The sequence below is a fragment of the Tachysurus fulvidraco genome, chromosome 1 (genome assembly GCF_022655615.1).
Source record: "Tachysurus fulvidraco isolate hzauxx_2018 chromosome 1, HZAU_PFXX_2.0, whole genome shotgun sequence".
Taxonomy (NCBI): Eukaryota; Metazoa; Chordata; class Actinopteri; order Siluriformes; family Bagridae; genus Tachysurus; species Tachysurus fulvidraco.
In genome coordinates, this window is record NC_062518.1 from 35,757,217 (window position 1) to 35,783,639 (window position 26,423).

At 39.4% G+C, this 26,423-nt stretch overlaps 1 protein-coding gene across 4 annotated transcripts in view; it reads left to right on the forward strand.

Moving 5' to 3' along the window:
* Positions 1 to 26,423, forward strand: part of nhsl2 (NHS-like 2) — a 68,104-nt gene that overhangs the window by 8,447 nt on the left and 33,234 nt on the right. Inside the window, exon 1 of one of the 4 annotated variants that reach the window (XM_027164992.2) lies at positions 1,991 to 2,268. The exons of 2 other annotated variants lie outside the window; for them this stretch is intronic. In XM_027164992.2, coding sequence (XP_027020793.1) covers positions 2,166 to 2,268 — 103 coding nt within the window. In that variant the 5' untranslated portion in view covers positions 1,991 to 2,165. Of the gene's footprint in view, positions 1 to 1,990; positions 2,269 to 26,239 lie in introns of those variants that run through there. One more of the 4 variants, XM_027164993.2, reaches the window with a different exon arrangement.

The window sequence follows — 26,423 nt, forward strand, 5'->3', positions numbered from 1 at the left end:
CCTTTTAAATAAAATGGCAGTGCTTTGACATTTGACATTGCTGGTTTTATTGTGGTCAAATACAATGAAGACTGATGTTGGCTCACCATCTAATAGGAAAAATTTAATATTTTTAATTTAACTTCATGAGGACAATCGGGACAAGAGGAAGCACCACTGCCTTGTGAAATGTCACAGGCACAATCTCAATGCCCTGTAATTATAGTCGTATGACCGTTTGGATGGGAATATTGGCCTTAGATTTATCAGAAATGATGTGTATAATCTGAAATAATACCTACACATCTGTCTGGAATGGGCTCACCTCGACACGCCTGCATCTCTAGCGGAAACGGACAGTCGAAGGGACGTCGAACTACAAAAATCTTAGGTGCAGTTTCATATTTTTTGAATACTTTCTAGCAGGATGTGTGAAATATTGCATACTGTTTCAAATGCTCAGTAGTCTGTCTGGAGATGTGAACCAAAATTGATTAGGAGATTTAAAAAAAAGAAAAAATACAGCAGGTTTCTTAACTAGAAAAAGGAAGGAATCCAGATCCATCATTCATTCAAAAAACCCTCAAGAAACACTCAGTATTAAAGAGGTTTTTTTTGTGACAGGTCATGATTGAGGAAGGTTGATTTATCAATATATCATTAACAAGGAAAGAAATGAATCGTTAATTATAAAATAACTCCTTGTCAAGATCAACAAACAGGCCAAGTCTGTCTGTCGTAATAGTTGGGGAATTATTTCCAGATGCTTGTGGACTCTGAGAAGAGGGAAAGGTTTGAAGGGAGGGGCATGAAATCAAAACAAAGATGAAACATGGAGAGGAGAGAAGAGGAACGTGGACAGTCTGATTGCTGATTAGATCTATATGAGTGCCTGCATTTGGTACTTTAAAGAGAAGTCATGTCTTTTTTGCTACTCTGATTTGATATACCTGCATTCTAACATCTTATTTTATGTTCTAGCTGTATTTTATGAGAAAGCACCATTAATAATGCCTGGAAAAAATGTCACTATGCACTAGATGATATGGTAATATGGAATAGATGCAGTTATGGTGCTGCAGATTTCAGAGTTGGCAGATTTCATTACTCAGCACGAGAAGTGAGGTGTGAGTGGGCAATAAGAGAACAAACAGTGCCGCCTCTGAAGCTCACGCTGAGTTTTAATTCTGCTCGCATGATGGGGACCGTATGTGTGAAAGCACCCCTGCATTCCAGTGCACCCCAGGCCTCCCAGCCCCACCCTGCCCCGACCTGCCGTATGTACACACTCGCTGCTCCACATTCCTCTACTACGTCTGTTGGTAAACATTTCAAATATACGAGCGCTGCTCATCTTTTGTTTAGTTATTGCCTTGTCATTTTGTTGTTTTTACTGAATCACCACCCAGAAGTGAAGTGCAACCTAGATTTAAAATCTCTCACTGCTGGAGATTATAAATTTGTTCCCTGTAAAATTGCTCCCCTCGCTGCTAATTTTCACTCTCTGTTGTGTTTGGGGCAGGAAAGTAAGGAAGAAAAAATAGAAAAGAGCTTGAGAATTGCTATTGGCTGTTTTTCCCTGTATATGCGTGTAAGATACGCTATATAAATATAAACCAAGGGTTTGCAGCAATATGGCCTCTGTGTAGTAATAATACCATAAACAGAGACTCTTGTGTGTTTATGGAACCATTAGACATATTTGCCTCAAGTACTGGATTGCAAAAGGATGTAACTGCCTTTACTAGTGATTGTGTGTGTTAGAGAGAGAGAGAGAGAGAGAGAGAGAGAGAGAGAGAGAAAGAGACAGAGAGATGTGGCATTCAACTAATACTGCAGAATTTGCTGCAGTGTGTATGTACAGAGATATAGCTGATCCGAGTAAGGGAGTAAGAGAGAGAGAAAGAGAGACTGAGAGATGGAACGGGATGGGGAGATGCATGCAGCATCCTCTCTCTCTCTCTCTCTCTCTCTCTCTCTCTCTCTCTCTCTCTCTCTCTCTCTCTCTTAGACTTAAACTCTATTAGGTTGCAGAGCAGAACGAGGAAATAAAACAGTCTTTCTTGCTACACATCGAGCAACATGGGAATGTGTGTGAGTTTTTGTTGCTGTCTGTGAGAGGGTGTGTGTGTGTGTGTGTGTGTGTGTGTGTGTGTGTGTGTGTGTGTGTGTGTGTGTGTATTCGGATGCGTACAGTGATGCGGTGGAAGCGGAGGAGATCTCCAGGTCAGGGGAGGCAGGTGGAAGCGAAGAGTTCGAATTCTTCTTTCACTGCACCGTTCTTCAGAGGTAACATGTCAGTCCCAGTGTGAGACTTGTGTATGATTGAAATCTTTTGAGTCAGTGCTTTGCTGTGTTCCTGTGTGAATGTAAATGAGTGATTCATAGCTTTGACTGTTGACTAATGTTGTTTGTATAGTGTGTGTGTATTCTGTAAATTTGAACTAATACCACTGTGTTAACTGATGTGTTGAGTGTAGACACTTGTCACTCACAGTACTAGCTGTGCTCAGTTACTCTTAGTCTCTCTCTCTCTCTCTCTCTCTCTCTCTCTCTCTCTCTCTCTCTCTCTCTCTCTCTCTCTCTCTCTCTCTCACACACACACACACACACACACACAAACACACAAACTGAGATTTTCAGGACATTTGGATGTTGCAGCTTCCTGTTAACACGTGAACAGAAAGACACAGTTCATTCTTTTCATACTTTACATTGACGCTCACCACTTGCCTCCACCAGCAATGCTGAAACTGTGTATGTTTTTGCCATTTAAAAGGGGCGTGGCTTATTTCTACACCTAAAATAATGAAGCTAGTGAGATTAATTGCCAGGCATATTGTGGATCGCAGGTTTCCAAAGGTATCCTTAAAAATTATATAATTTTTGTTTACTGCTATGATAAATCAGAGGTCTAAACAGGAATTAAAATACTGAATGGATTGAAAATTACTAATGCAAGAAAAAACCTCAAAGGAATTTTCAGGAACACACTCAGAATTAATAATGCAAATGCAAAGGCACCTAATAAAAATATATTAATGTAATTGGTTTGATGGAAGATTGTGTAAATAATAAATAGTAAATAGTAAACAATTCAGCACACTTCAAACTGTAATTTAACAGTAATGAGAGTATATGATGATTCCTTTGCTGTGTGTGGATGCTGAAAGATTTGACTGTGAATGGTAAAATCTGTACTCAAAGCCAAAACGTATGACTTGTAAACTCCTCCACAGTCGTTATTTTTATACCCGGTATTAGGGAACTCCCACATCTGATGACAAAAGGGTTCAGTTGGTAAATTTTTCTTTTCAAAACAGGTTCCAGGATCCAGCCTCATGTTGGACACACACAAGGATAGCATGATTGCCTCTCACCTCTGGGGATGGGGGTTTGATTTCCACCTCCATCCTCTATGTGTGGAGTTTGCATGTTCGCCCCATGCTTTGGCGGTTTCCTCCCGAGTCCAAGGATGTGTGTTGTAGGCTGACAGGCATCTCTAAATTGTCTGCAGTGTGTGTGAATGTGCTTTTCAATTGTCCAATGTGTTTCCTGCCTTGTGCCCTATTTCCCCTGGCATAGGCTCCTATGTAGGATAAGATGTACAGATAGACAGATAGCTTAACCTTTTATATCGAAAACATTAACAATAAAACAATAAAATGTATGCATTTCCCTGCCACATTTAAAACATTTCCAGTGATATTAAATGAAGTTACATTACCATGCATTACCAGAGTTCTCCTCTTTTTTCCTATTTTATACTATTATATTTATATCAAGACAATAACACTATGAAGTGACACATATGGATTTATTTAACAGGTGTTTAATTATATTATTTGATTTCTCTACAGTATTCTTAAGAAAGCTATGCATGTTCTTGCCATTTTTTCAACCCAGGAGGTTTTTCCCACGTTCCCAAATGCTGAGCACATATGAAAGTATTCTGAGATATAAACAAAAACTACTTATTTGGGTAAAACAATTGATTTGTTATTAAAACCTACTTATTTTTAAGTAGACAAAACAGATACAAATTCCAGCAAAATTCTGACTTTAACAGAATGTCTTTACATTTAAGTGACTGAAAAACATATATTGTGCCTTCGATTGGTGTTTTAGTTTCATACAGCACTTTTAATATGTGTTCACTGACAAACTACCAGCTTCTATAGATCCACTATTTACATTTACACTTTTAAGGCATTTGGCAGGCGTTCTTATACAGAGTGACGTAAAAAAGTGCTTTTAAGTCTCTATCGATGAATATATTAACACCGGATCACTAGGTTACAGACTTAAGATACCATCAACCTACAACTCTGTTCAGGGCTTTTTTCCTCTAAACCGTCCGAATACTGGGGGATTGGAGCTAGTTATTTATTGACAGTAAATATGGAGTTATATGATGTAGTTGTAAGTTGTGTATTGCAAACAATGTAGCTTTGGTTGAACAGCAGCTAAGACAGGAATCTTCAGCTGTTTGTTAATGTTGAACTTTATCTCTGCCATACGCTCGGCTGTGTGTGCTGTCTTCCTGCATGCCTGCACTCTGAGTCAACATCTGCACTTCTTTTATTGAAAGAGAAAATGGAAGAAATAAGATAGAGCATTCAGACATGTTGTCTGGCCTACAGGCATGGAGTCACTCTATATTTGTCATCACATGACATGGCCAGACATAAAGGCCATGTTTCATTAAGCAGAATAGTTGTGGATTCTTCTGCCTTCAGTGGTGAAACAGATGTCCAGGTATTCGCCTTGATTTATTTACAACAAAAGTGTTCTTGAGAGAGAAGGTTTTGTGAATCTATGATTTTGCTTGACAGTGAGGTGTATATGGAGGTATTTGTGTTGCATGATTTGTATATAAATAAAACAAAGTTAATCAAACTGTGGAAAACCCCAAAACATTCCGCGTAGATAAAAAATGGGAACCTGGCAACCCAGCCAGATGCTTAAACTAAAAAAAACATCTTACATCTAAACATATTCATAGACTTGATAGATCATAGATTTCATCGATCTGACAAGAGAATATAAATGACAAATGCGTGTGCATGCGGATAGTTTTTTGAATGATATGGTTTATGTCTTTATGGCACTCAAAGCTATTTATTTGCAAATTAGCAACCAGCAGTAATAGAAACACAGCAGGTTGTAGATAATATTCTTATGCTGTAGTACTGAAGCCTTTCATTCATTAGTAAACGAATGCTCTTTGAAAACAGGATGTTACTGCGTCCCTGGGCGGAGTACTAGTGTTTCACTTGATCCATATTTCATGAAACTTGGGCCTCGAATATGTCTGATACTGGTCCAAGGGACTGGACCTCAGAGTTACAACTGAGCATTTCTTTGATTCTCTCATCTTTTTTTTCTGCTGCTGAAAGTGATTAGAGAAAAACGCGATGGTCTTAACAGTGTGCTATTATTTTATTTTATGGACATAGCTATGGGGACACAGAGGTCTGCAATATGGATGATTCTGAATGTTGTATGTATATGTATGTTAAAATAGTTGTTTATGATGATGATAATTAATTACTGAACATTACTGGAACAAGTTTATGTAAACATCTAAAATAAAGACTACTATACTAATTAAAATAGACTATATTCATGGTAAAAAAATCACTGCTTTATTGTTCTTAATTATTAATATTCTCTAATTTTCCTTGCCTCAACAATATGCAAGAAAGACAGTGATATTTCTTTCATTTCTTGGTTGATACGAGACCACATTTTTAAATATGAACGCAAGGACCTTTTATACTGTGTGTTCCTTTAATATGAAGTCTGTGGGTTATTTGTAAGAAAAAAGTTCTAAGATGTTGTGAAGTTCCCTTGCTTTTGACTGAGACCAGTACGTGGTAACTGCTAGTAAACCAAAATATTTAACTAAGCAAAATTATATGGGTTAACTGGAGTCATTATGGAAGGATAGAATAACAGAGAGCAGTTGGTGTAGTGTGCATTCGGCGTTGTGATACATGAACTATGACACATTTCTGTGATGTGGATCTGACTAAAATAATGTTTCTGGTTACGGATTTCAGATGATTCAAGCGCAGCCCATGTCACAGAGGTGTGTCCAGCTCCTCTGACTGTACAGATATTTGTAATGCTCTCTTGAAATGTTGCTTGCGTAAGGATCAGCTTACAGGACCCACACATTTTGCATTACTCATCTGCACCTGCTGAAGTTTATTTCTTAGTGTGGCTGAGGATTTTTTGCCCTCCTGTGTGGTGACATTAGCTCATACTTGGCAGATTCACCTGACCACTCGCCCTGTGTTTGTTTTATGGTGTTATTTTTAGCATGGATTTCTGCGAAGGTAGCTCTGCATGTGCAGGTTTTGTTCTGCTCTCGCAACGACATGGATTTGTACCTGGGGACAGACGTCGTGGCAGGCGCATGCTGTTCGAGCTGCACCTCTGACCCTGCCAATAGCTTTTGTATCCGTGTTAATAAAATCACCCAGATCATGCTGTGAGATTTCTCTAATAATAAAGAAGGCGAGGATTTATGGTGTGGTGTTAGATTGTGAGAAATGGCAGCTTGTGCCCTGCAGTTCCTGAACTAGGCTTCGTAGTTGGACGGCTCTTGTTCCTGCTCTGTAGGGAATCACGGCAGGAAATGCCGACTGAGGCTGGTGACTAATAAGCTGCTCAGAGGGAATCACTGGCAAGGTCATAAGTAATGAGTTAGATAATAAGAAAGATGAATGCTATACAGAATACTTCTCACCACTATCTTTATCCACTGAATGTATCACTATATGTCTTACTTAAAATTCACTCTAAAGAGGTTTTCACACTGCACGTGTTTGCCGCGGTTGGAATCCGCACTTGTGATTATTCCCTGTGCCCCTGGAGCAATGGTCTGGTTTCAGACTCACTTGATTCTAATGAAGTCTGATTCACCATATTTAATGTGACTCACCATATTTTTGTCTTTTATTGTTTTGGTGCTGTTATACGCAATAAGGCATCACACTTCTTCTTCTGGCGAGTGAGGAAACTGTAATTGCTGGCAAATTGCTGTGGTATAAGAAGAATAAATTCCACTTGAGGATGTGCTGTTTTTTTTGAAAACAGGAAGAGGAACCCTGGGGTTGTACAGTAGCAGCATTACACCGCCTTGTTTGTTTATTATATTTCTGTAACATCATGCTCACTATTCTGTGTCTACTCTAGTTGTACATAACCCCATTCTTCCTCCTGAAAAATAGTTCCAACTCTGAAAGAATCATTTTTACAAATATCTTTGACTGAAGAATTTAAGAACATGTTCTGCTAATATTTATGTATTTACAAATAAGCTTATTGGTGGATCTTAACATCTGCTCGGATCCTTCTACTTCCTCTTTCATTACAGGGAAATGTGTCAAAAATTTTGAGCAGTTCTATTCACATGCAGGCTCAGTAAATATGGATTGTGTTAAACGATGCTTTATCCCTTTAAATTTATAATCTTTGTGAACAGCAGAGTGTGTGGTGTCTAATTGTACATTTTACTCTCTCCCTAATGAGATATTTTCTGGTGATCTCACAGTTGTAATGAGTGCTGTAAAGCAATTCTCTGGTCTTCACTTGTCTACCTATTCCCATCTGGTGTGATGTCATCTCTCCTCTTCATATAAACCATTTGCACTGTTCATCTTTCTGAGTATTGATCATATCTCTGGTATAAATATATGTATGTATATTGAAAACTTGTGGTTCTTCACCATGGTCAACTCACTATGCTTCTGTGTTATATTTGAGCTTTCCTGTATGTCTGAGTGTGAAAAATGTAGAGAGGAAAGCAAAGGTTTTGAGCAAGAATGGGGTGAGGAGTGAAGGAATGGGGCTGATGGCCCTGTGTGTGTGTGTGTGTGTGTGTGTGTGTGTGTGTGTGTGTGTGTGTGTGTGTGTGTGTGTGTGTGTGTGTGTGTGTGTTAGGGAATGGGGGATGGGGAGGTTGTCACTCTCTGGGGTGAGAGGTGTGAGGGTCTCCCCTAGTGGCCCATAATGCTCAGCAGATGTTTTCCGCTCTCCCTTCTAGTATTAATCTACAGTCATGTGACCCATCAGGGAGCAAACCGTGCAAATATAATGCTGTTTTCTCTCATTTTCTTCACTCCATCTCTCCACCTGAGTCTTTCCATTTCCAGTGTGCACTGAAATGACTATAATCTCAAGTTCATTCTTCAAAACCAACATTTTCTGTTTTTTTAATACTACAGTACATTTTCCAAACGTCTCTGCACTCAGAGAATACGCTTCTCTCCGTTCGCCAGTTACTCCAGCGCAAAACAAGCCTTCAAGAGCAGCCAGAGGCCAGCCTGAGGAACTTTGGCAGGATTTAGCAAAAGTTAGCTGTTTTGAAAGCCCCTCCTTTTAAGCCATATCCTCACATGCTACAACGTCAGATTACTATTGCTTTCTGAGCTGCCCGTTAGACATGCTCGTCCCGATGGTTGGCTGTCCACATCCGTCGCTGTTTTTCCTGTTTACAGAACCTGTGGTACAACAGAGAGTTTTTCCTCTGATCAGATTTTATTAACAGCTGGTACAATGAGAACAATTTCAGAACAAAAAAGTAAGAATCACTGACCATAATATTGTCTAGAATCCAAATGTAACATTGAAAATGCTGGATTTGCAGCTATTCATCCATATTCCTTCATCTTTAACAAGCCACACGATTTCCTTCACATTAGTCTTGTTTATATTGTCAGAGGGTTTGGTTTATGTTTACAGCCTGTCTCAGTTACCATTGCTGTCTGGGAGCATTTTTGCCCTAATCTTAATACACTGCATCCTTACGGTAACACTATGGAAAACAGGTCTCAGTTCAGATCAAGGGAAATTTTACAGACTGTGGATGTCTGCCAGTGGAGCAGGCGTGTGGAAAACTCGAACTTCCAGAGCACTTTTAACTGTTACAGCAGATTTAATGGCCACACTGTTGTGCTAGCTCATAATGTCAGTGTGAGGTTTGTGCAGAATTTCTAGGATTGTTTGGTTGACCATGTGCCTGTGCTTGTGTCTTTTTTGTATAAATTAGCTCTACTCTCCTCTTCATGTTTGTCTAACCTGTGTTTTGCACCTAAATGCTGTGCTGCACATTCCACTGGCCCTTTGTAGTGTGTGTGTTCTGGCGACGACTGCTTTTTCTGGCACAAACTCGGATCTTGGATGCTGCAAGCCCACATTAGGAGTCTCTCCGCTGACCACACACACCTCCTAGTGCTACAGAGAGGCCACAGCCCTGCTTGCTTATGTAACCATGTGGTAACAGGAACCCACCTGCCAAGAACACAGCTCACATCATACAGCAATCTTATTCCTCTATTACTTCCTCTTTTGCTACATGATTTGCAGTTTGACCTTCCTTAATGCTGTAAAAAGCCTGAAATAAGGCCAGTTTGAGCAGCTCATTTGTTTAGTTCCCATTCAGTTACATAAAAATTCAGATGTGGTTTACCACATTGTCCCAGGTTTTTTTTAATACTGTTTGAGAGCTGTTATTATTAGTGAAGTAAAGATTTGAGTGATTATGCTTGTGTGAAGAGTATACACCAACCAATATGTTCACTTTAACCTCTAATAGTGTCAGTATTTAAAGAATTTCCTTAAGTAAACTTTAGTTTATGTAATTTCCTCTGGTTTTTATTTGCTTTCTTCTTCTTCTTTATGTTATATTCTTGGTTCTTATAAAAGTTTTTTTTAACCATCTTTTTACTATCCATGGTAAGTATCTTAAGCTGCAAATTATTATTATTATTATTATTATATTTGCTCAAGGGCACCTCGGTAGTGGCCGGCCCAAGACTCAAACCCACAACCTTAGGGTTAGGAGTCAGACTCTCTAACCATTAGGCCATGACGTCCCCCAGTTTTCGCATATCCCAGGCTATTATGAGGAACCTTCTGATTAGGAACCCAGCGCCTGGACCGCTGGACTATCACGTCCTTACCTTCCTTTACCAGGATAAAGCTGTTACTGAAGATGAATGAAGATTTATTATTTAAATTTAACATAGCATATTAATATTAATGTCCCAGGTCTGGGCAGAGCTAGGGCTGTAGCTGACACAAAAACACCCCCAACCCCTTCCCTCCCACACACACACACACACACACACACACACACACACACACACACACACACACACACACACACACACACACACACACACACACACACACACACACACTTTTCACATTATTTTCAGACAAATTATGATTATAGTTTCAGGATTCATTGTGTATCTTTAAAAGCTGCACTTTGTAGTGTTTATGTATTCTAGATATAAGATAATCTTGTAATATAAAAAGTACTTAAAAGCTCCGAGTGGGCTACGAGTGGGCAGTGATTGGTCCTGCAAGTGTTTAGCCGCCAGCTGACACTTTACTACTGCATTGAACTCTGGCCTGAACTGCTCAGCTCTGCCTTCATTCTCCTTACAAGGCAACTCACATGATATGCAGCATGTAGAGCACAGAACAGAGGAGGTGGTTTGCCCGAGGTAGAAGTTAGTATATGTTTTCATTGCAGTTGCAATCCACCTTACAGTAGATGGCAACTCCAGTAAAGGGCTCTCAAGAAGCTTGGCCGAGAATAGTGCTACTATGTGGGTTTGCAAAGGTAACATATTTTTAGATAAACACACACACACACACACACACACACACACACACACACACACACACACACACACACACACACACACACACACACACACACACACGCAAATATAAATCCACCCACTCAGTATATAAAATATGACATCGGGACATCCTCTATATACACTTACAATATTAAACAAGACGTGAAATATTTTCACCCACTTTCAGTCTTTTATAATGTAAACTCCCAGTTTCTGTATTATGTGAAAATAACACTACTATCTCTATTATATAAAGTGGAACCTCTTCATTTTATTGCCTGCCTCCGTGATGATACCACACTTACCTCATAATTTTTTTCTCCCCTTCTCCTCTCACTCTTATGCACACAAACTGATCTGTAGCAGATTTAAATGTGGTGACAGAGGGTTATATGAGTGGGTGTATGGGTAGAGAGAGGCATTGTGAGATAGGCTACAATCTTTGCCCAGAGGCTTGTCATTGAAAAAATCTCTCTCTCTCTCTCTCTCTCTCTCTCTCTCTCTCTCTCTCTCTCTCTCTCTCTCTTTCTCTCTCTCTCTGTGTCTCTCTCTCTCTCAGTCACTCTCACTCTCACTCACAACTCACACACACACACACACACACTCAAGCACGCACGCACGCACGCACGCACGCACGCACGCACGCACGCACACACACACACACACACACACACACACACACACACACACACACACACACACACACACACACACACATGCACATCACTCAGCAGGCTCTCCATTAGCTGTAGGTCTGGGTAAAATGGAAACAAATCTAATAGCATTTTTATTGTTATCTCAATAAAAACACAGGCCTCTTTTTAATTAACCAGTAGGTTTGAACTGATGGCTTTGGACATGTTTGATTTCCATGCCTGCAGAAGTTTTTGTGTTTTAATGTTTGTGTGTTTAATTGTGGAAAAGAGTTGTGTGAAATATCATGATTTGTTCCTGAGAATCATCAGCATGGCTGATATCAGAGAAACTACTGATGAAACTACAGAGAAACACGCAGTAACATTATAAAATATGCTATCTAACAGGTAAAGCCATTCAAAAGAAACAGTCAGGTTTTATTTTTACTTAAATGTGGTGTTCATAGGGCTACATGATGACTACATAGCAAGTGGCATAAACCAGTATCATGTCAGCTCAAGTGGGGTTTGTACACTGGAACAACATGTTGTTTCTCCAGGACCATAGTGCAACACATAGTGATGCAAACACAGTTTTACAGATCTATATAAAGCCAAACAATGTGTAATGAGTGCCAAAATGAATATCAATAAATAATAGAGGTGTGTGGAAAAACACAGAGGCCAACATAATAGATGTGTGTGGAAACATTAGTGCAACAAGTGGAACAGTTGTCTGTAAAAACAATAATAAAGCAGACTATCCAGGATTTCACAATTTTGCAGTTGCAGAAATAAACACATTTTACACATAAAAACAAACTGTGTAATATTCACTTGCAATTTGTCAAAGTTACAAGACGTGTTGTGTGTCATCAGCCAAAGCAATCTTCAAATGAACATGAATACAGCTATCATAGAAAGTAATTACAGATGGATCTTCACTGGTAGGAGTTTAAAGAGAGAATCCAGTGCTTGCAGTTTAACCAAGTAGACACAAAACTTTGCAAGTTGCCTTACAACTGTAAACTGTAAATCCTGGATGGATTGATAAAGACTTATTCCAGCAGGTCTGATGTCAGTTTGTCATCATAATTTTTGCTGATATTTGTAAATCTGACTTAGTGTATATTTGCTACGTCACATAATGATAATAATGCAGCATGTGAAACAAATCATTATACGTAGCAAAAATAAACTCATCTACTTAAGAGAAAAATATAAAGAAGCCTGTCATTAATGCAGTGATGGTTAGTGTGTGGGAATGTCTTTTGCTAGTTTAGATAGATAGATAGATAGATAGATAGATAGATAGATAGATAGATAGATAGATAGATAGATAGATAGATAGATAGATAGATAGATAGATAGATAGATAGAACTTTATTGTCATTACACAGGCACATAGCTGAATTAGCTGAAATATTAGTGAGACATCAGGGTCCTAGCGGTGTCGTGTAGATTTCAGTAAGTTTATGTTTGTGTGGAAAAAACTGGCTCTGATTCTGTTGGTTCTGATACGGATGGTCCTGTATCTCTTCCTGGATGGAAGGAGGTTGAACAGTATGTGACTAGTGTTGAAGGAGTCCTGATGATATTGTGTGCTCTGCGCAGACATCTACTGTTGTGAAGAGACTCAATGGCAGGAATCTAATTAACCATTAAATAACAAGCATTGTCACTTTATCATCATTGTTTAACTCGTATTTTAAGTCTACTAGACTGCAAAGGCAGCTGTCCTGATGGTTTAGCTTAAGCCAGTCTGGAAAGTGCCATGACATAAGGGGTTACGAACACAAATTTGTCACTAGACTTAAAATGTCTATGTTAGTTGTTCTGAGGTTTCTGTAGGTGTAATGTAGCTCTATGAACACAACTTAAAATGTGTAGTGAGATCATTTTTTTCCCCTTCATTTCACTCTTTTCCACTTTTCCTTCCAGTTCACATTACTTATTTGGAACAGACCCATGACCTATAAACACAGAACATTTACATCTGGTGTCTCTGAACATGTTTTAAATATACACACATACCTGATTCCCAGCATGTATTAGAAATCTAGGTAACAAGGTAATCTCATGCAATGCACTCGGGCATACTTGTTGGTTAATGCATCACACCAGGAGGATTTTGGAAACACTAAATTTTGAAATCAAATTTGGCAGAAGGAGCAAAAAAGCAGGGCAAACTTAAGCACTTGCATCAGTTATTATTTTATTAGATTAGCCTAGATGCTGAGAAGGAGGGAAATCAAAGCGATTACATCAAGAAATTAAGAACGACTGAGAGAAAGGTGAAGAGAGAGAGGGGATTCGAGGCGGATGTGGTGAGAGAAAGAGCAGTTGACTGGCTAATTGAGTTTAAAGGGAGTTGTGAGTGGAGATAGAGCTAGCTTTATGTGCTGATCTGAAAGAGAAGGCAGCTGGGAGCCTGCGCACATCCCAGCTAAACTAGGCATCATGAAGAGGGTGTGTGCGTGTGAATGTTTGTGTGTGTGTGTGTGTGTGAGGGAATGTGTGGAGGCGGCGCACATATCCCTGACACTCATACTCTGTAGCTGTGTGTGTGTGTGTGTGTGTGTGTGTGTGTGTGTGTGTGTGTGTGTGTGTGTGTGTGTGTGTGTGTGTGTGTGTGTGTGTCCTTTAATCTCATATATCCCTCATTTACTCAGTGTGTCAGAGTAAGTGCTTGTGTGAGACAGCGTCTGTATTGACTTGGAACTGTTGTGGTCTTTAGGCCTTGTGTAGGATACATTCCTGATTTAAACTGATTTCGTCTGCGGTGTGAACACTGCGCTGTGTGTGTGTGTGTGTGTGTGTGTGTGTGTGTGTGTGTGTGTGTGTGTGTGTGTGTGTGTGTGTGTGTGTGTGTGTGTGTATCTATTTTCATGCTTCCAATGCAAGAGAAATAACCCTATGCACACAACCTATGGTGTGTGAATTCTGGCTCTGACAGTTCCTCACCCTTACCTACATCACTCTTGATCTCTCCTATCTTAACTGAAGATACGAGCTTTTTAATTCTGCTTCACTGACATTTATTCTTCTTTTTTCCTGCCAGCAATATTTTCTAACAAGTTTCTCTATTTCCAAAATGTAAACAAACTAGAAGTGTAGTAACAAGAAGTTGTTAAAGATAAATGAGTAAATGATGTTCCAGTCTTTTGCACTCAGTGCACACCTCTGGTGAACTTCGACAACATTTAAAGCCAAAAGTACCAGTACTGCTCCTCTTATTTGTAACTTATCTGTATCTGTTTGGAGCACATTATATGTTCATGTGGTGATACATGGGAGAGCCTCTATCGGTCTGTCTGTCATGCTGTGGTGATGAAAGAAGAGACCTGAGGCTTAAACACCTACAGTGTCACTTAACAGGTAAAATACACGTTATTGTTGAGATGGAGATTGTTTTGTTTGTGACTTTACACGTCTGTTGATTTATCGGCTTAACTCTTAAATTTTCTGTATAAAATTCTGCAATTGTTCTATGCTTGGTACATACAAAACTCTAAAAATATCCAGCATTTTTTAAGGTAGTGATTTGACCTTGATATTTAATTATTTTGAAATGCAATACTTTACCTAGTTGATTCATTTTGATATTTTTCTTCAGTCATGAGTTGTACAAAAGATGAAGCAGGATGTCAGTTGATTTGTTTGGAAGGAATAAAGGCTAGATGCGTTAAAATGTAGAATGCTGAAACCTATTTAAGTGATTGTGATTTGGCATTGTCTCTCTGCAGCTGCTTGCTAAATCGCTTCTTGTCTCTCTGCATCTTTGCCCTTAAAAGGATATAAGAAAAACAGAAAAATGTTTCATAGCTTCCGCAACTGGAAATGAACCTATTCAACATATGCATAATAATAGGCGCACTGGCTTTGATTGAACGCAGCTCATCACAGATTCCACTTGGCCATCTGTCTGTCTGTTTTGTATTGTGTCAAGCACAGAAACATGGATGTGAGGTTGTGTTGTGAGCTAATGCTGCTTGCAGGGCCACTAGAGTCCACCAAGGGGCAGAAGAACACTGCTTGTTGAAGCCTTGGGCAGTGAGCTTTGTGTACATGCTTTCTCCTTTAGCAGCATTCATTATTCATTTCAGCTGTTTAACTATGTGATGTTTGACCCTTAAAAGATAATTATTCAGTAATTCACTGCACCATAATATAGCAGATTTATAAAAATGACTAAAAATGATTTGGAAAAACTACACAGAAAGTAAATAGGCATAGTGGGAAAGACAGATCCAGGGGCTTTGAAGGATTAATAGTCAGTTCATCTTCCTAAGGCAACAGCAAAATAAAATGTCTCTCACAGAAGAGGGCATAGAATGATGTGCGTGATCACCTCGTTTTAACAACCCTACTGTTTAAATCGCTCCACAAAACTGCACAGGCCATCACTAAATAACTGCTAGCATATCGTTTTGTATTAGTACAAACAAGTAAAAAGTCTACAGTCTCTGTGGTGCCCCAGGATATCAACTTTCCTGCCAATCATTTTGCCTGTCCAGTCAATGCACCTGATGCTACACTAGCAGTCAGTTGTTCTAGTCATAGTAGCATGTATATTATTCTGCATGCGACAGATCTTGGAATTTTTTTGAATTTTAGTTACAAAGTGGGAGAAAAAATGTCTCAGAGCTTGTCTTTTATTAACAATTAGCTTGCCGGCTAACTGTGCTGAGTGATGTGTATTTTTACCATAAAACAGAAAATTGCTTAGACACAGTTATAGATTTGAATTTAAATGTAAAAGAGAAGTGCAGATTTGTTTACTGTTATGTTGATTTGATGTCACATGCTGAACTCCTGAGAATGCATTTTGTTTATCCTGGTCAGAAATTGACCTTAATATTAATTGAGATTATTGATTTGCTCATTACACTGACAGCAAGTAAACAGTCACGTCTGTGATGTGGTGATGTGCTGGAAGCAGAAAAAATGGCCAAGCGTAAGGATCTGAGCCACTTAGACAAAGGTCAAATTGTGATGTCTAGTAGATGACTGACTCAGAGCATCTCCAAAACAGCAGGACTTGTGAGGTGTTCCAGGTATGCATTTGTAAGTATCTACCAAAAGGAAAATGGTAAGCCTGCGACACAGTCCTGGGCACCCGAGGGTCACTGATGTATGTGGGGAGCAAAGACTACAGCCCGACACACTATGCACTGTAGGAACACGTTTTAGAGCTGTTTTGGTGGCACAAACAGTTTTGGTGTGTCCTGCACAATATTAGTATTACACAATAATGTTTAGTGGGCTTGCTTTGAAAAACATAGGAAGGTTCTGTTACAGTAAAGCAAGGAAGGCGAAGAAGCTTCCTATTATTCACTCATATAATGTTCCTTCAATATGCTCACTAGGTTACATGCTGATTGTTGTTTTCATCTGAAATTAGCAAGCATTAAAATAAACAGCAACTAAAATTCAGTATCATTCTAAGAATTTTAAGACTTCATCTGCTTGGATGCATGGCATGTTCTCATTTTCTCATTCCGTTCCCACTTAGATGTTAATATAAACTTTGGTAATTACTACGGATACTCCCATTTGACACAAAGGCAGCATTAGCTAACTTCCTCCAAAATGCTTCTTCAAAGGAAGAGGACGAGATGGAAAGAGAGACAGAGCGAAAACAGATTTGGCGGGAATCTCCTTGCTAATGCTAATCCTCTCAAATGGCCGTGTAGAGGGCAGTCTTTCAGTGGGTTATTCAGCCCCCTCTCCTCATCTAACCCTCTCTCGCATTTCCCTCATTTTACTGCCAGCTGAGACTTTCTGTGGCTGAGTAAAGAGCCAGGTGTTGTTGCGGTGGAGAAGTGAGCATCGCAACATGGTCCTGACTCACTCTCTGCCCACAATCTTGGGTTCCATTCGCCCACCCATGACGTTTCTCATGTATCTGCTAGAACCCTGCTCTATCACAGACACCCTTTGTTTTCCGGGAGCAAAGCCTGCTTCTCTGCTGGTCTCAATTTTCTCTGAATGTGCTCTCTCTCTCTCTCTCTCTCTCTCTCTCTCTCTCTCTCTCTCTCTCTCTCTCTCTCTCTCTCTCTCTCTCACTCTCATATTAGCATGCATTATCAGACACTTAGAACCTATTCCACATCTTTTTTGCTCTTCTTCCATCTCTTGCTCAGTTTCTTGCTTGTCTCCATGTTCAGCAATAATGTGTATGTTGGGATATGTTGTGGCATGTGGGGGTGGTGTGTGGGGATGTTGAGGTCCACATCGCTGAGCCTTTCCTACTAGCTAATATCTTCTTTACCGTGACGGCTACTTCTGATTGGTTTCTCTCACTACCCATGCCCCCCAGCCCCCCACCCACCCAATGCTACTGTAGAATGTTTGGGCTATAAATCATGTTTTTACCCCTCTATCCACCCATTAACTCATCTGTTTCTGCTTAAACCCATCTAGTTTTCCTTTTCTTCCTCCGCTGTTTTTGTAGTTGTTGTTTTTTTAAAACCCTGAACACAGTGAAATAATATTATTCAAGTCTCAGAGCAACAAAGTAGTACCCTTGTGTGTTAAAGGCATAGGGTTGCAAATCATTTTAACTTTGAGAGGCAGAAGTAATTTTCACTTTCACTAGAGGAAGAAATGTAAAATGTAAAGCTCAACACTGGATGCCCTTCAGTGTCTGATAAAGTTTTTGTACTCTGCTCTCTCTGTCTTCAACATTCAATAAGTTCTTCATTCTGAATGTAAGAGGATTGAACCCCTTGCCTACACTACTCGCTGTTCTCAGTACTCTTCAAAAGTGACTAAAAAAGGATGAATGTACTAAGAAAGTGGAAGAGATGGAAAGAGGAGGGATAAGCATTGAGCCAGTGTCTTTCTAACAAACTCCCACAGGGATTAATTTTAAGGGATTTAATTTTAAGTATGTCAGGGGAACAAAAAGAAAAAGCAAGCTTTCTTTTCCTTCTTCCCTCACTTTTTTTTGTTCTCCCCTCCTCCTTGCCCATCACTCCCCTCCTTCTTTTCCCTCTAAGCCCCCAAATTCATTCCCCCCTGTCTGCACCCCACTCCCACCATTCCGTATCAGTGAGCGGACAGATCGTGACTTTTCTCCTCTCTCACTTAAATGCCAATGGTGGATTCAACTTTCAGCTGCAGGTGAGTGTCAACACCTAGAATCAGCTCTCTGAAGGAAGCCATCATTTTCTAGCACTCAGATCTACAGTTACATGATCATGCAGTTATTTCTGAGTTGAAAGTTTCGAAGAGTTTCTGTTATGTCTCTTTTACAGAAGCTGATAACTCACAAATGTTATGAGTTTGTAAACCAGAACGATGATTGTTTGATTGACAGCTAGAGAAAGGTGAAAACCAGATATGCGAGAAATCAGGTGATCACACTTGACTAATGTGCTGTGACCTGTCGAAATCCCTCGCTTAATGTATGAGCCTCTGGAAAAAATAGTCCCGGAATGTTCTTTAAGCGTGTTTAATTTGTGTATTACTACTTATTTAATTTATGTATTTGTGGTCAATCCTGGAGCATCCACTCTTATTACAGTCCCATAACCATTCTTTGGTTTGTCTATATATATATATATATATATATATATATATATATATATATATATATATATATATATATATATATATATATACAGAAGACTTAGAGGATGTAAAGTAGCATTTGAAATGCACTGAAATAATCTTTTATCATAATAAAGAAATGAATCATTTTAATCTGATATTGAATTAGTCATTACACTGTTGGCTTTCATTTCAACTGACGTTCAGAGACGTTGGATAACATTAGAGAGAATTTTAGTTAACACCTAAATTAAAAAATGTAGATGCTTATGATCAAGCACTGAGAGAGCAGAATGGGTTTGATATCACCATTTACTTTGGAGATGAACATTTGTTTGAAAAAAGCTTTTCTATGAATTTATTGTCCCTAATAGACCTGATAAAAACAGAGCTAATTATGAAAAGCTACATATTCTTGAATACAGGAGTGTCTACTTTAATTTGAGCCACCGCTGTTGTAAAGTGTGACATGACAAAGAAATTCACTGCTGAACATGGACACTTCAAAATTCCATTTTGGCCTCTGGGAATAAGTGTTAAGGTACAGAACTGGACCATAAATGATTATTACACTCATTCCATTGTATGCCACTTGAATCACAATGTGTTTGTTTGTCAGTGACAGTCTACATTTAAAAATGAGTAATATGTCTTTAATTCATAAGTCAGAGTTCATGACTTCATAAATTTAGAAGCTTAATTCAGAAGGTCAATTGTATTTGATGTGCCACATTTCAGATATGATAGCAACTGATACCGATACTGATCACTTTTGCTTGTCATTTTATTCCCACTGCTCTGAAGTTGCTTCAGTTCCAAAAAAATAAATAAATAAATAAATAATGCAATAGACATATAAAGTCTAGCAATTATCAAAAAAAAAAAAATTACTAAAAATTGTTATATATATATATATATATATAAGGTGGTAATGTTCGGGTACATGGCATATGGCGCTGAGTATTATTGATAGAATATTTAAATCTGTGGCTCATCAAGGTCACATTGTGAGTAAAGCTCATAAAAATAGATTAGCTTCCTTACAAATTCACGATTTTTATCTCCTTACCCATGTAAACACACCCCAGAACTTACTGTAATCTTACATGCTGATTGAGTTGTGCTTAACCTGGTGAATATTTGTTTTAAAATGATTGGGGAAAATGTGTGTGTTTGTGTGTGTGTGTGTGTGTGTGCATGTGTATGTCTGGTGCTAGACTAATGACCTGACTGGGGGTCCAGTTTCAAGATGGAGACCTAATTATACCCCTGAACCACATAGTATAATAGAGCTTAGGCAGAATATTCCAGGACACACACATTATGTATTTTCACGTCATTAAGCAGACACATATTTAACACTCATACAAAAAAGGTTGAAGCAAGCACCAAAGTGTACATGAATTTACACTTCTGATGCTACTGAAAGAACATTTCAGGAACATCAGATGATCAGAAGTGTGGGATAGGTGAATAAGACATTTTGTGTGTTTACTGAAAGTGAGAAATAAAGCGAATTAAGAAGCTGGGAGACATTGAAGACCTGAGACATGCAAATAAGGCAGTATGTCATTGTCATTGTGTGTGTGTGTGTGTGTGTGTGTGTGTGTGTGTGTGTGTGTGTGTGTGTGTGTGTATGTGTGTGTGCATTTCTTCCATATGCTGTTCACTTGAGACTTGGGAGAAAAGCACAGATGAACTGATCTCAGTGGAATGTGTGGCTTCTTGATTTTAGGAGAAATCTTGCCTTTTCCAAAGCAGCTGGGATGAGTTTGTCATACAATTTTTCACACGTCTGTATGAAGTGTACAGCTTTGGGTCAGGAATCAGTGGCCTAAACTCTAACATATGGGATAATCAATATATCAGTCAACCAGTCAATCAGTGAACTAGTTAAGAAATGTAGCTTCAAAGCATTTTCTGAACTGTTGGATTCTTTGAAATGCCATAATTTGATGATCTACTCAAAACCTCAGGTCTTCTAGACATCTTCTGCTAGCATTTAATTCCAATAAAGCTCACCTTTTTGCTGGAATAACAATCCCTTAATCCTGTACTGCATGGCTGACTTTAATAAGAGAGAGATGGACTGGAAGTCCAGAATAAGACGGCATAAGAAAGGAGAAGAGAATGAAATAACGAAGTGAATGTCAGTCTAAAGTGGGCTAACAGAGGGAGAGAATGGTTTGATGGATGGAACAGCATTGGAGCTGCTTTGCTGTGTAATCCAGCCGTCTGTGAGATATGTACATGCTGTGATTGCTAGGCTCTGTGCAGTCCTTCCTGGTGTGGGATTATTATTCTGAGACTAATTATCCGTAATCCTAATCCATATACCAGATGGCTGTTTTTCCAGCTTCTGTGCACTAAACACACACACACACACACACACACACACACACACACACACACACACACACACACACACACACACACACACACACACACACACACACAGACACACACACACACAGACACACACAATCTCTGGGTAATGTGATGATGTTTGAGATGGATATCTGGACTATACTGTAATTGAGCAGCTGTACGGTAACTCATGATCTTATGGGCTTTTGAAATTGATGGACCTTTATCAATTGTTTCTTCTCAGCTTGTCAAAGATTCCACATTTTTGGCAATAATTTAAGACCATACATTATGATTCTGACTAAATGGCTGAGTGGTATGCGCTGTAAACACCTTCGATTTGATGGTCCATCCTGTAAAAAGAAGCCTATTTAACAGAGTGGGTTAAAGGTGCTGACAGTAACTGTGATTGATCTGCTACTGTGTGGAGTTTGGCAGTGTTTAGAAGAGCAGGTCTGTGCCTCTAATGCATCCACAGCTCCAGCATCCAGCTCATTATTCAGGCTAAATGAATAGTCGTGCTGTTACGTCAGTTCACAAGAGTTTGATGATGGTTAAGGAAAAGCAGTTGTGCAATCTAAGCAGATCAAGTTCCATGAGAAAGCTTATGGTCTATCTCAGCACATTATCATTGTTATTATGGTTGTTATTCTGTGAGAAATGATACATGACTTTGGATCTTGCTTTTCTTTCCCACACTGTATTGCTTGATTGGAAGCAAGCATGTGAGTGCAGCTGTGAGAGCAGCTGCTACACACCATGAGGTATTCAGTTTGTGAGTATGAGAAACAGGGACAGAGAGTAGGATAGCTCTCTTGTAGTTTGTATTGCGACCCACAACACACAGCTGTTCATTCTGGAACTCAAAAGAGGCTTGCATTTATCAGTATCGCAAGTGTGTGTGTGTGTGTGCGTGCACGCGCATATGTGTGTGTATCACACATACCTAACACTAATGTGTGTATTTGTCCTGTTCTTGTTCTTTCACTATCAGTTCCTCAGCAAGACCCTGTTTGTCTCAAGATAGCTGAATGTCAGCTTTGCTGTTAATTATCTGTGCATTTTCCAGACTTTTTGTCATATTGACAACACAACTGCAGAAACACACAGACACAAATCAGAGATTTCTCAGAGATTTCTACCTCCACTATAAGTGACTGTTTAATTTCATCTTGAAGACCAAGAGTACTGAGCAGAGGCAGCTGATATAAATGTGCTAGAAGAGAAGAAAATCTATCTACACATTATCTTATTTACTGTTATCAGATTATAAAAGGAGATTTTACTTTAATTGGAACCAGGAACAACAGCACCACCATCATAAATACGTCTAGATGAATGGTATGAACCAGAGGCTAGGACCGATATCTAATAACCCAGACTGTAGATTCACACATCCTAACATTCTTGGTGAAATGCTGCACAATGTCACACATACTGGGCTAATTTATTTTATCCCACTTTGCTGACAATTCCCTAACTCATTATTGTCAGTCTCTGAGACGGGCCGGTGGTAGCCTAGTGGGTATGTGGTTGGATTACTGATCAGAAGGTTGAGAGTTTGAATCCCAGGGCCACCAGTCTGCCACTGCTGGGGCCCCTGAACAAGGCCTTTTATCCTTATTTGCTCAGTTGTATAAAATGCTGTAAATTTACATGTGAAATACAGTAACAGGATAACGACACACCTTTGGTGCTTTGCCCCTGAAAGCTGGGTTAACTCCTAGATCATTGAAATTTTCAAAAATTTACATTTGATGTACAAATACAAGCTACATGAAATCCCATACAGCAAAGACAGAATTTTAATGTTTGTGTGGTTCAAATGAAAGAGTTAATTAAAGATGAAACAACATACAATAATTGCAGACTTAAAAAAATCTCTAATGTTGATAGTTTCACATATTTTCCCACATGCTGTAGTTCGGTCTCTCATGAATTTTATATGGAAAATATCTGATAAATGTCTCTAACTGTTCTTTATTTTCTGTCGCAAAGTTGCATATGTTATAATTCCACGATGAAGATAATTACAGTTTCTAATAGTGCTTTTCCCCTATGGGTGTGATATGACAAGCTTTTTTCAGTTACGGATCTTAAGGAACCTGTACATTGACACTGTTAGCTTAAAGAGTGTCTGCTGCTGCCAGTCTCTCTGTGTGGACTGTTTTAAACATGAAGATAAGCAGGAAGTGCAGAAGACCTGATGAATCTTCCTGTCTGCCTCAGAGCAATAACATTATTGTTTAGAGTAGCACTGAATGTAGAAAATATTGTATACTGTGTGTGTGTGTGTGTGTGTGTTTTGGGATGTTAAACAGGATATGAGAGAATAAGCATTCTGTCATACTCTTCTACCATTTGTGTGTGTGTGTGTGTGTGTGTGTGTGTGTGTGTGTGTGTGTGTGTGTGTGTGTGTGTGTGTGTGTGTAAAATAACTACACTCTATGTGTTAGTGAAGCCTGACATCGCCCCTGGTACGTGGTGTATAAGGGGAGCAGCTCTGTCCCGTATCCTCTGCTCCTTCCTTCTGTCTCTAGAGGATAACTGATTGCTGCCATAATGGAAACTCATACATTGGCACAATTGAGAATAATTTATGAACCCAAATTAGTCCCATGCCACACATATAAAAAGTGTCTGTTTGTATATTTAAGACAGACATTTAAGGTTATTTTCCCTTATTTGTATTCACTCTAAGCATATGTGTTCTGTTTGTAGTCGAAGTGGAATGTCATGTTTTGCTCAGTTAATTTAAGGTCAAACTATTAATAATCCTACTTTCCAAACAACAGATACAATGTGTGATTGTGGGATTATTAATTTGGGACTAATTATCCATAATCTCTGCAGGCCAGATGGCTGCTACTCTAGATCTTGACTCTAACCAAACACACACACACACACACACACACACACACACACACACACACACACACACACACACACACACACACACGAGTCTTTTATACACGACTATAAATAGGCGAAGTATTGCTGGATTGGATAAAGAGACATATATTATCAGATATTTAATATTTCTATTCATATATTTGAAAAGTCATCACCATAGCAAATGACTAGTTACTCTCTGAATCTGTGTGTTTTCCCCCCGTACATACTGGCTTTTTAATTATCCCAACAAAATGTCGTTTTGTTCTGATCATGGTCATGAACTTTTAAAAATGAATGTCTCTTTTTAATTAGCTCTTAAACAAGACTGACTTGTCAGTATGTATTGAGTTCTCTGTTCCCATCTCAGTCTTTTATGGTCATTTATTGATTCATTTACCTTCAGTAAATGCATTATCGTGGTCAAGGTTGCAGTGGATCTAGAGACTTATCCTGGAAACCTTGGACACATTCAGGATTTTTCTTACTTTGGGGCAATAGCATAGCTAATCCACCTAATGGCAGGGAAGAAACCCATGTGGACAGACAGAGATCATACATAGAAAATCTGTACAGTGACCCTGAGATCCAGTTTGTGACACCATGCTGTGCAAGTATCCCTTTCAGATTAAAATACTTTTGAGTGTGTGTGTGTGTGTGTGTGCGTGTGTGTGTGTGTGTGTGTGTGTGAGAGAGAGAGAGAGAGAGAGAGAGAGAGAGAGAGAGCGAGAGCAAGAGAGATTGATGGACACTCTCAGAGAGGCTGTGGTCAGTGCAGTGTGTTCAGAGCTGATTGATAACAAGGCATGCTGCAGTCGATGCTGTGTGCAGCTCAGGGGCATCTCTGATTATGACCTGTGAGTGTGTGAGAATAACAATGACCTTAATTAGATATGATTAATTAGAAAATGTATTGACTCTAGACTATATCTAAACCCTAATATCCTGATATGGACTTTAATATATTCTAAATGACACATTTAATAGTCTGATATTCTTTTTGTGATTTTGACAGACACAACACAAGTCCTGATATAAATACCAGATTCACTGTAACAAAGCATGCTGCTATTAAACTAATGGCATTTTGCTAAGAGTGTTGAATTGTTATCTTGTATTGGCTGATGACTTCGTTGTATGTACACTGAAATAAAAATTGATACGTTTTCTGTGGATTAGCATCGATGCTGCATGTAAGTCATTCTTAATTTGTACATTTTGGCTTAGTATACCGTGTGTGTGTGTGTGTGTGTGTGAGAGAGAGAGAGTGTGTGAGCGTGTGCGTGTGTGTGTGTCATGTTTACCAGACAGCTGTATGTGATGAATTGATAATGCAGAGTGGTGCTGTGGTTCAGAATGCTAAGCTTCAGGCTGCAGTAAAGGGAGGGACCTGCCCTTTCTCCACTGCAGTGTGTGTGTGTGTGTGTGTGTGTGTGTGTGTGTGTGTGTGTGTGTGTGTGTGTGTGTGTGTGTGTGTGTGTGTGTGTTGGTAGCCTTAACCATAACCCTTACCCTTGAGTCATAACGGGTATCACATTTATTATCCTTCATTCCTTGTCAGGCTTTTCTTTTTCCTGTCCTAAGCACTGATGTTTTGTCAGAAAATGCCACCTCATATGTCCAACTAGGTTGATAAGTGTGTTAATGATTGTGTGTATGTGTGAGTGTGTGTAGTCACTGATTGCAGAACACCATCACTGCCATTGCCTTTCAGCACTCCTCTCTGTGGCAGCCCCTCCCTTCCTCCTGTCTTCCGTTCCAGTCCCCGTCTGTCCGTTACCTTTTGCCTATCCTGTTCATCCGTGTCCCTTTTTCTCAGCACTCCCAGTATTCTGCTCTTCAGCTTCTCTCATTTTCCTTTTACATTCTCCCTTTACAACCCTTCTTTCTTGCCAGCTCTCTCTACCTCTCCTCTGCTGCATCTGTTTACTCTCAAAGTCTACCATCCCTTCCTTCCATCTCTCTCTCTCTCTCTCTCTCTCTCTCTCTCTCTCTCTCTCTCTCTCTCTCTCTCTCTCTCTCTCTCTCTCTATCCAGCTGCAGTAGCTCCTCCTCTCCTTGAGAAGCACTCAGTACTGATAAAGCAGCCCCCTCCTTCTTTTTCCTCTCACACTCTGTCTGTGTTTCACACACCCCTTATACCCTTCTCGGTATTCGGCTCACCTCTCTTTCCTCCCCATCCTTCCCTCCCTCCTTCCCTTTTCCTTCCCTCCATCTCTCTCTCTCTTTCTCTCTCTCTATCTCTCTCTCTTTTCCATATAGACCTGTTCCATATGTCAAGCCCTCCTTAGCTATCAATGAAGTGAACGCACAGCTCTCTTACTGG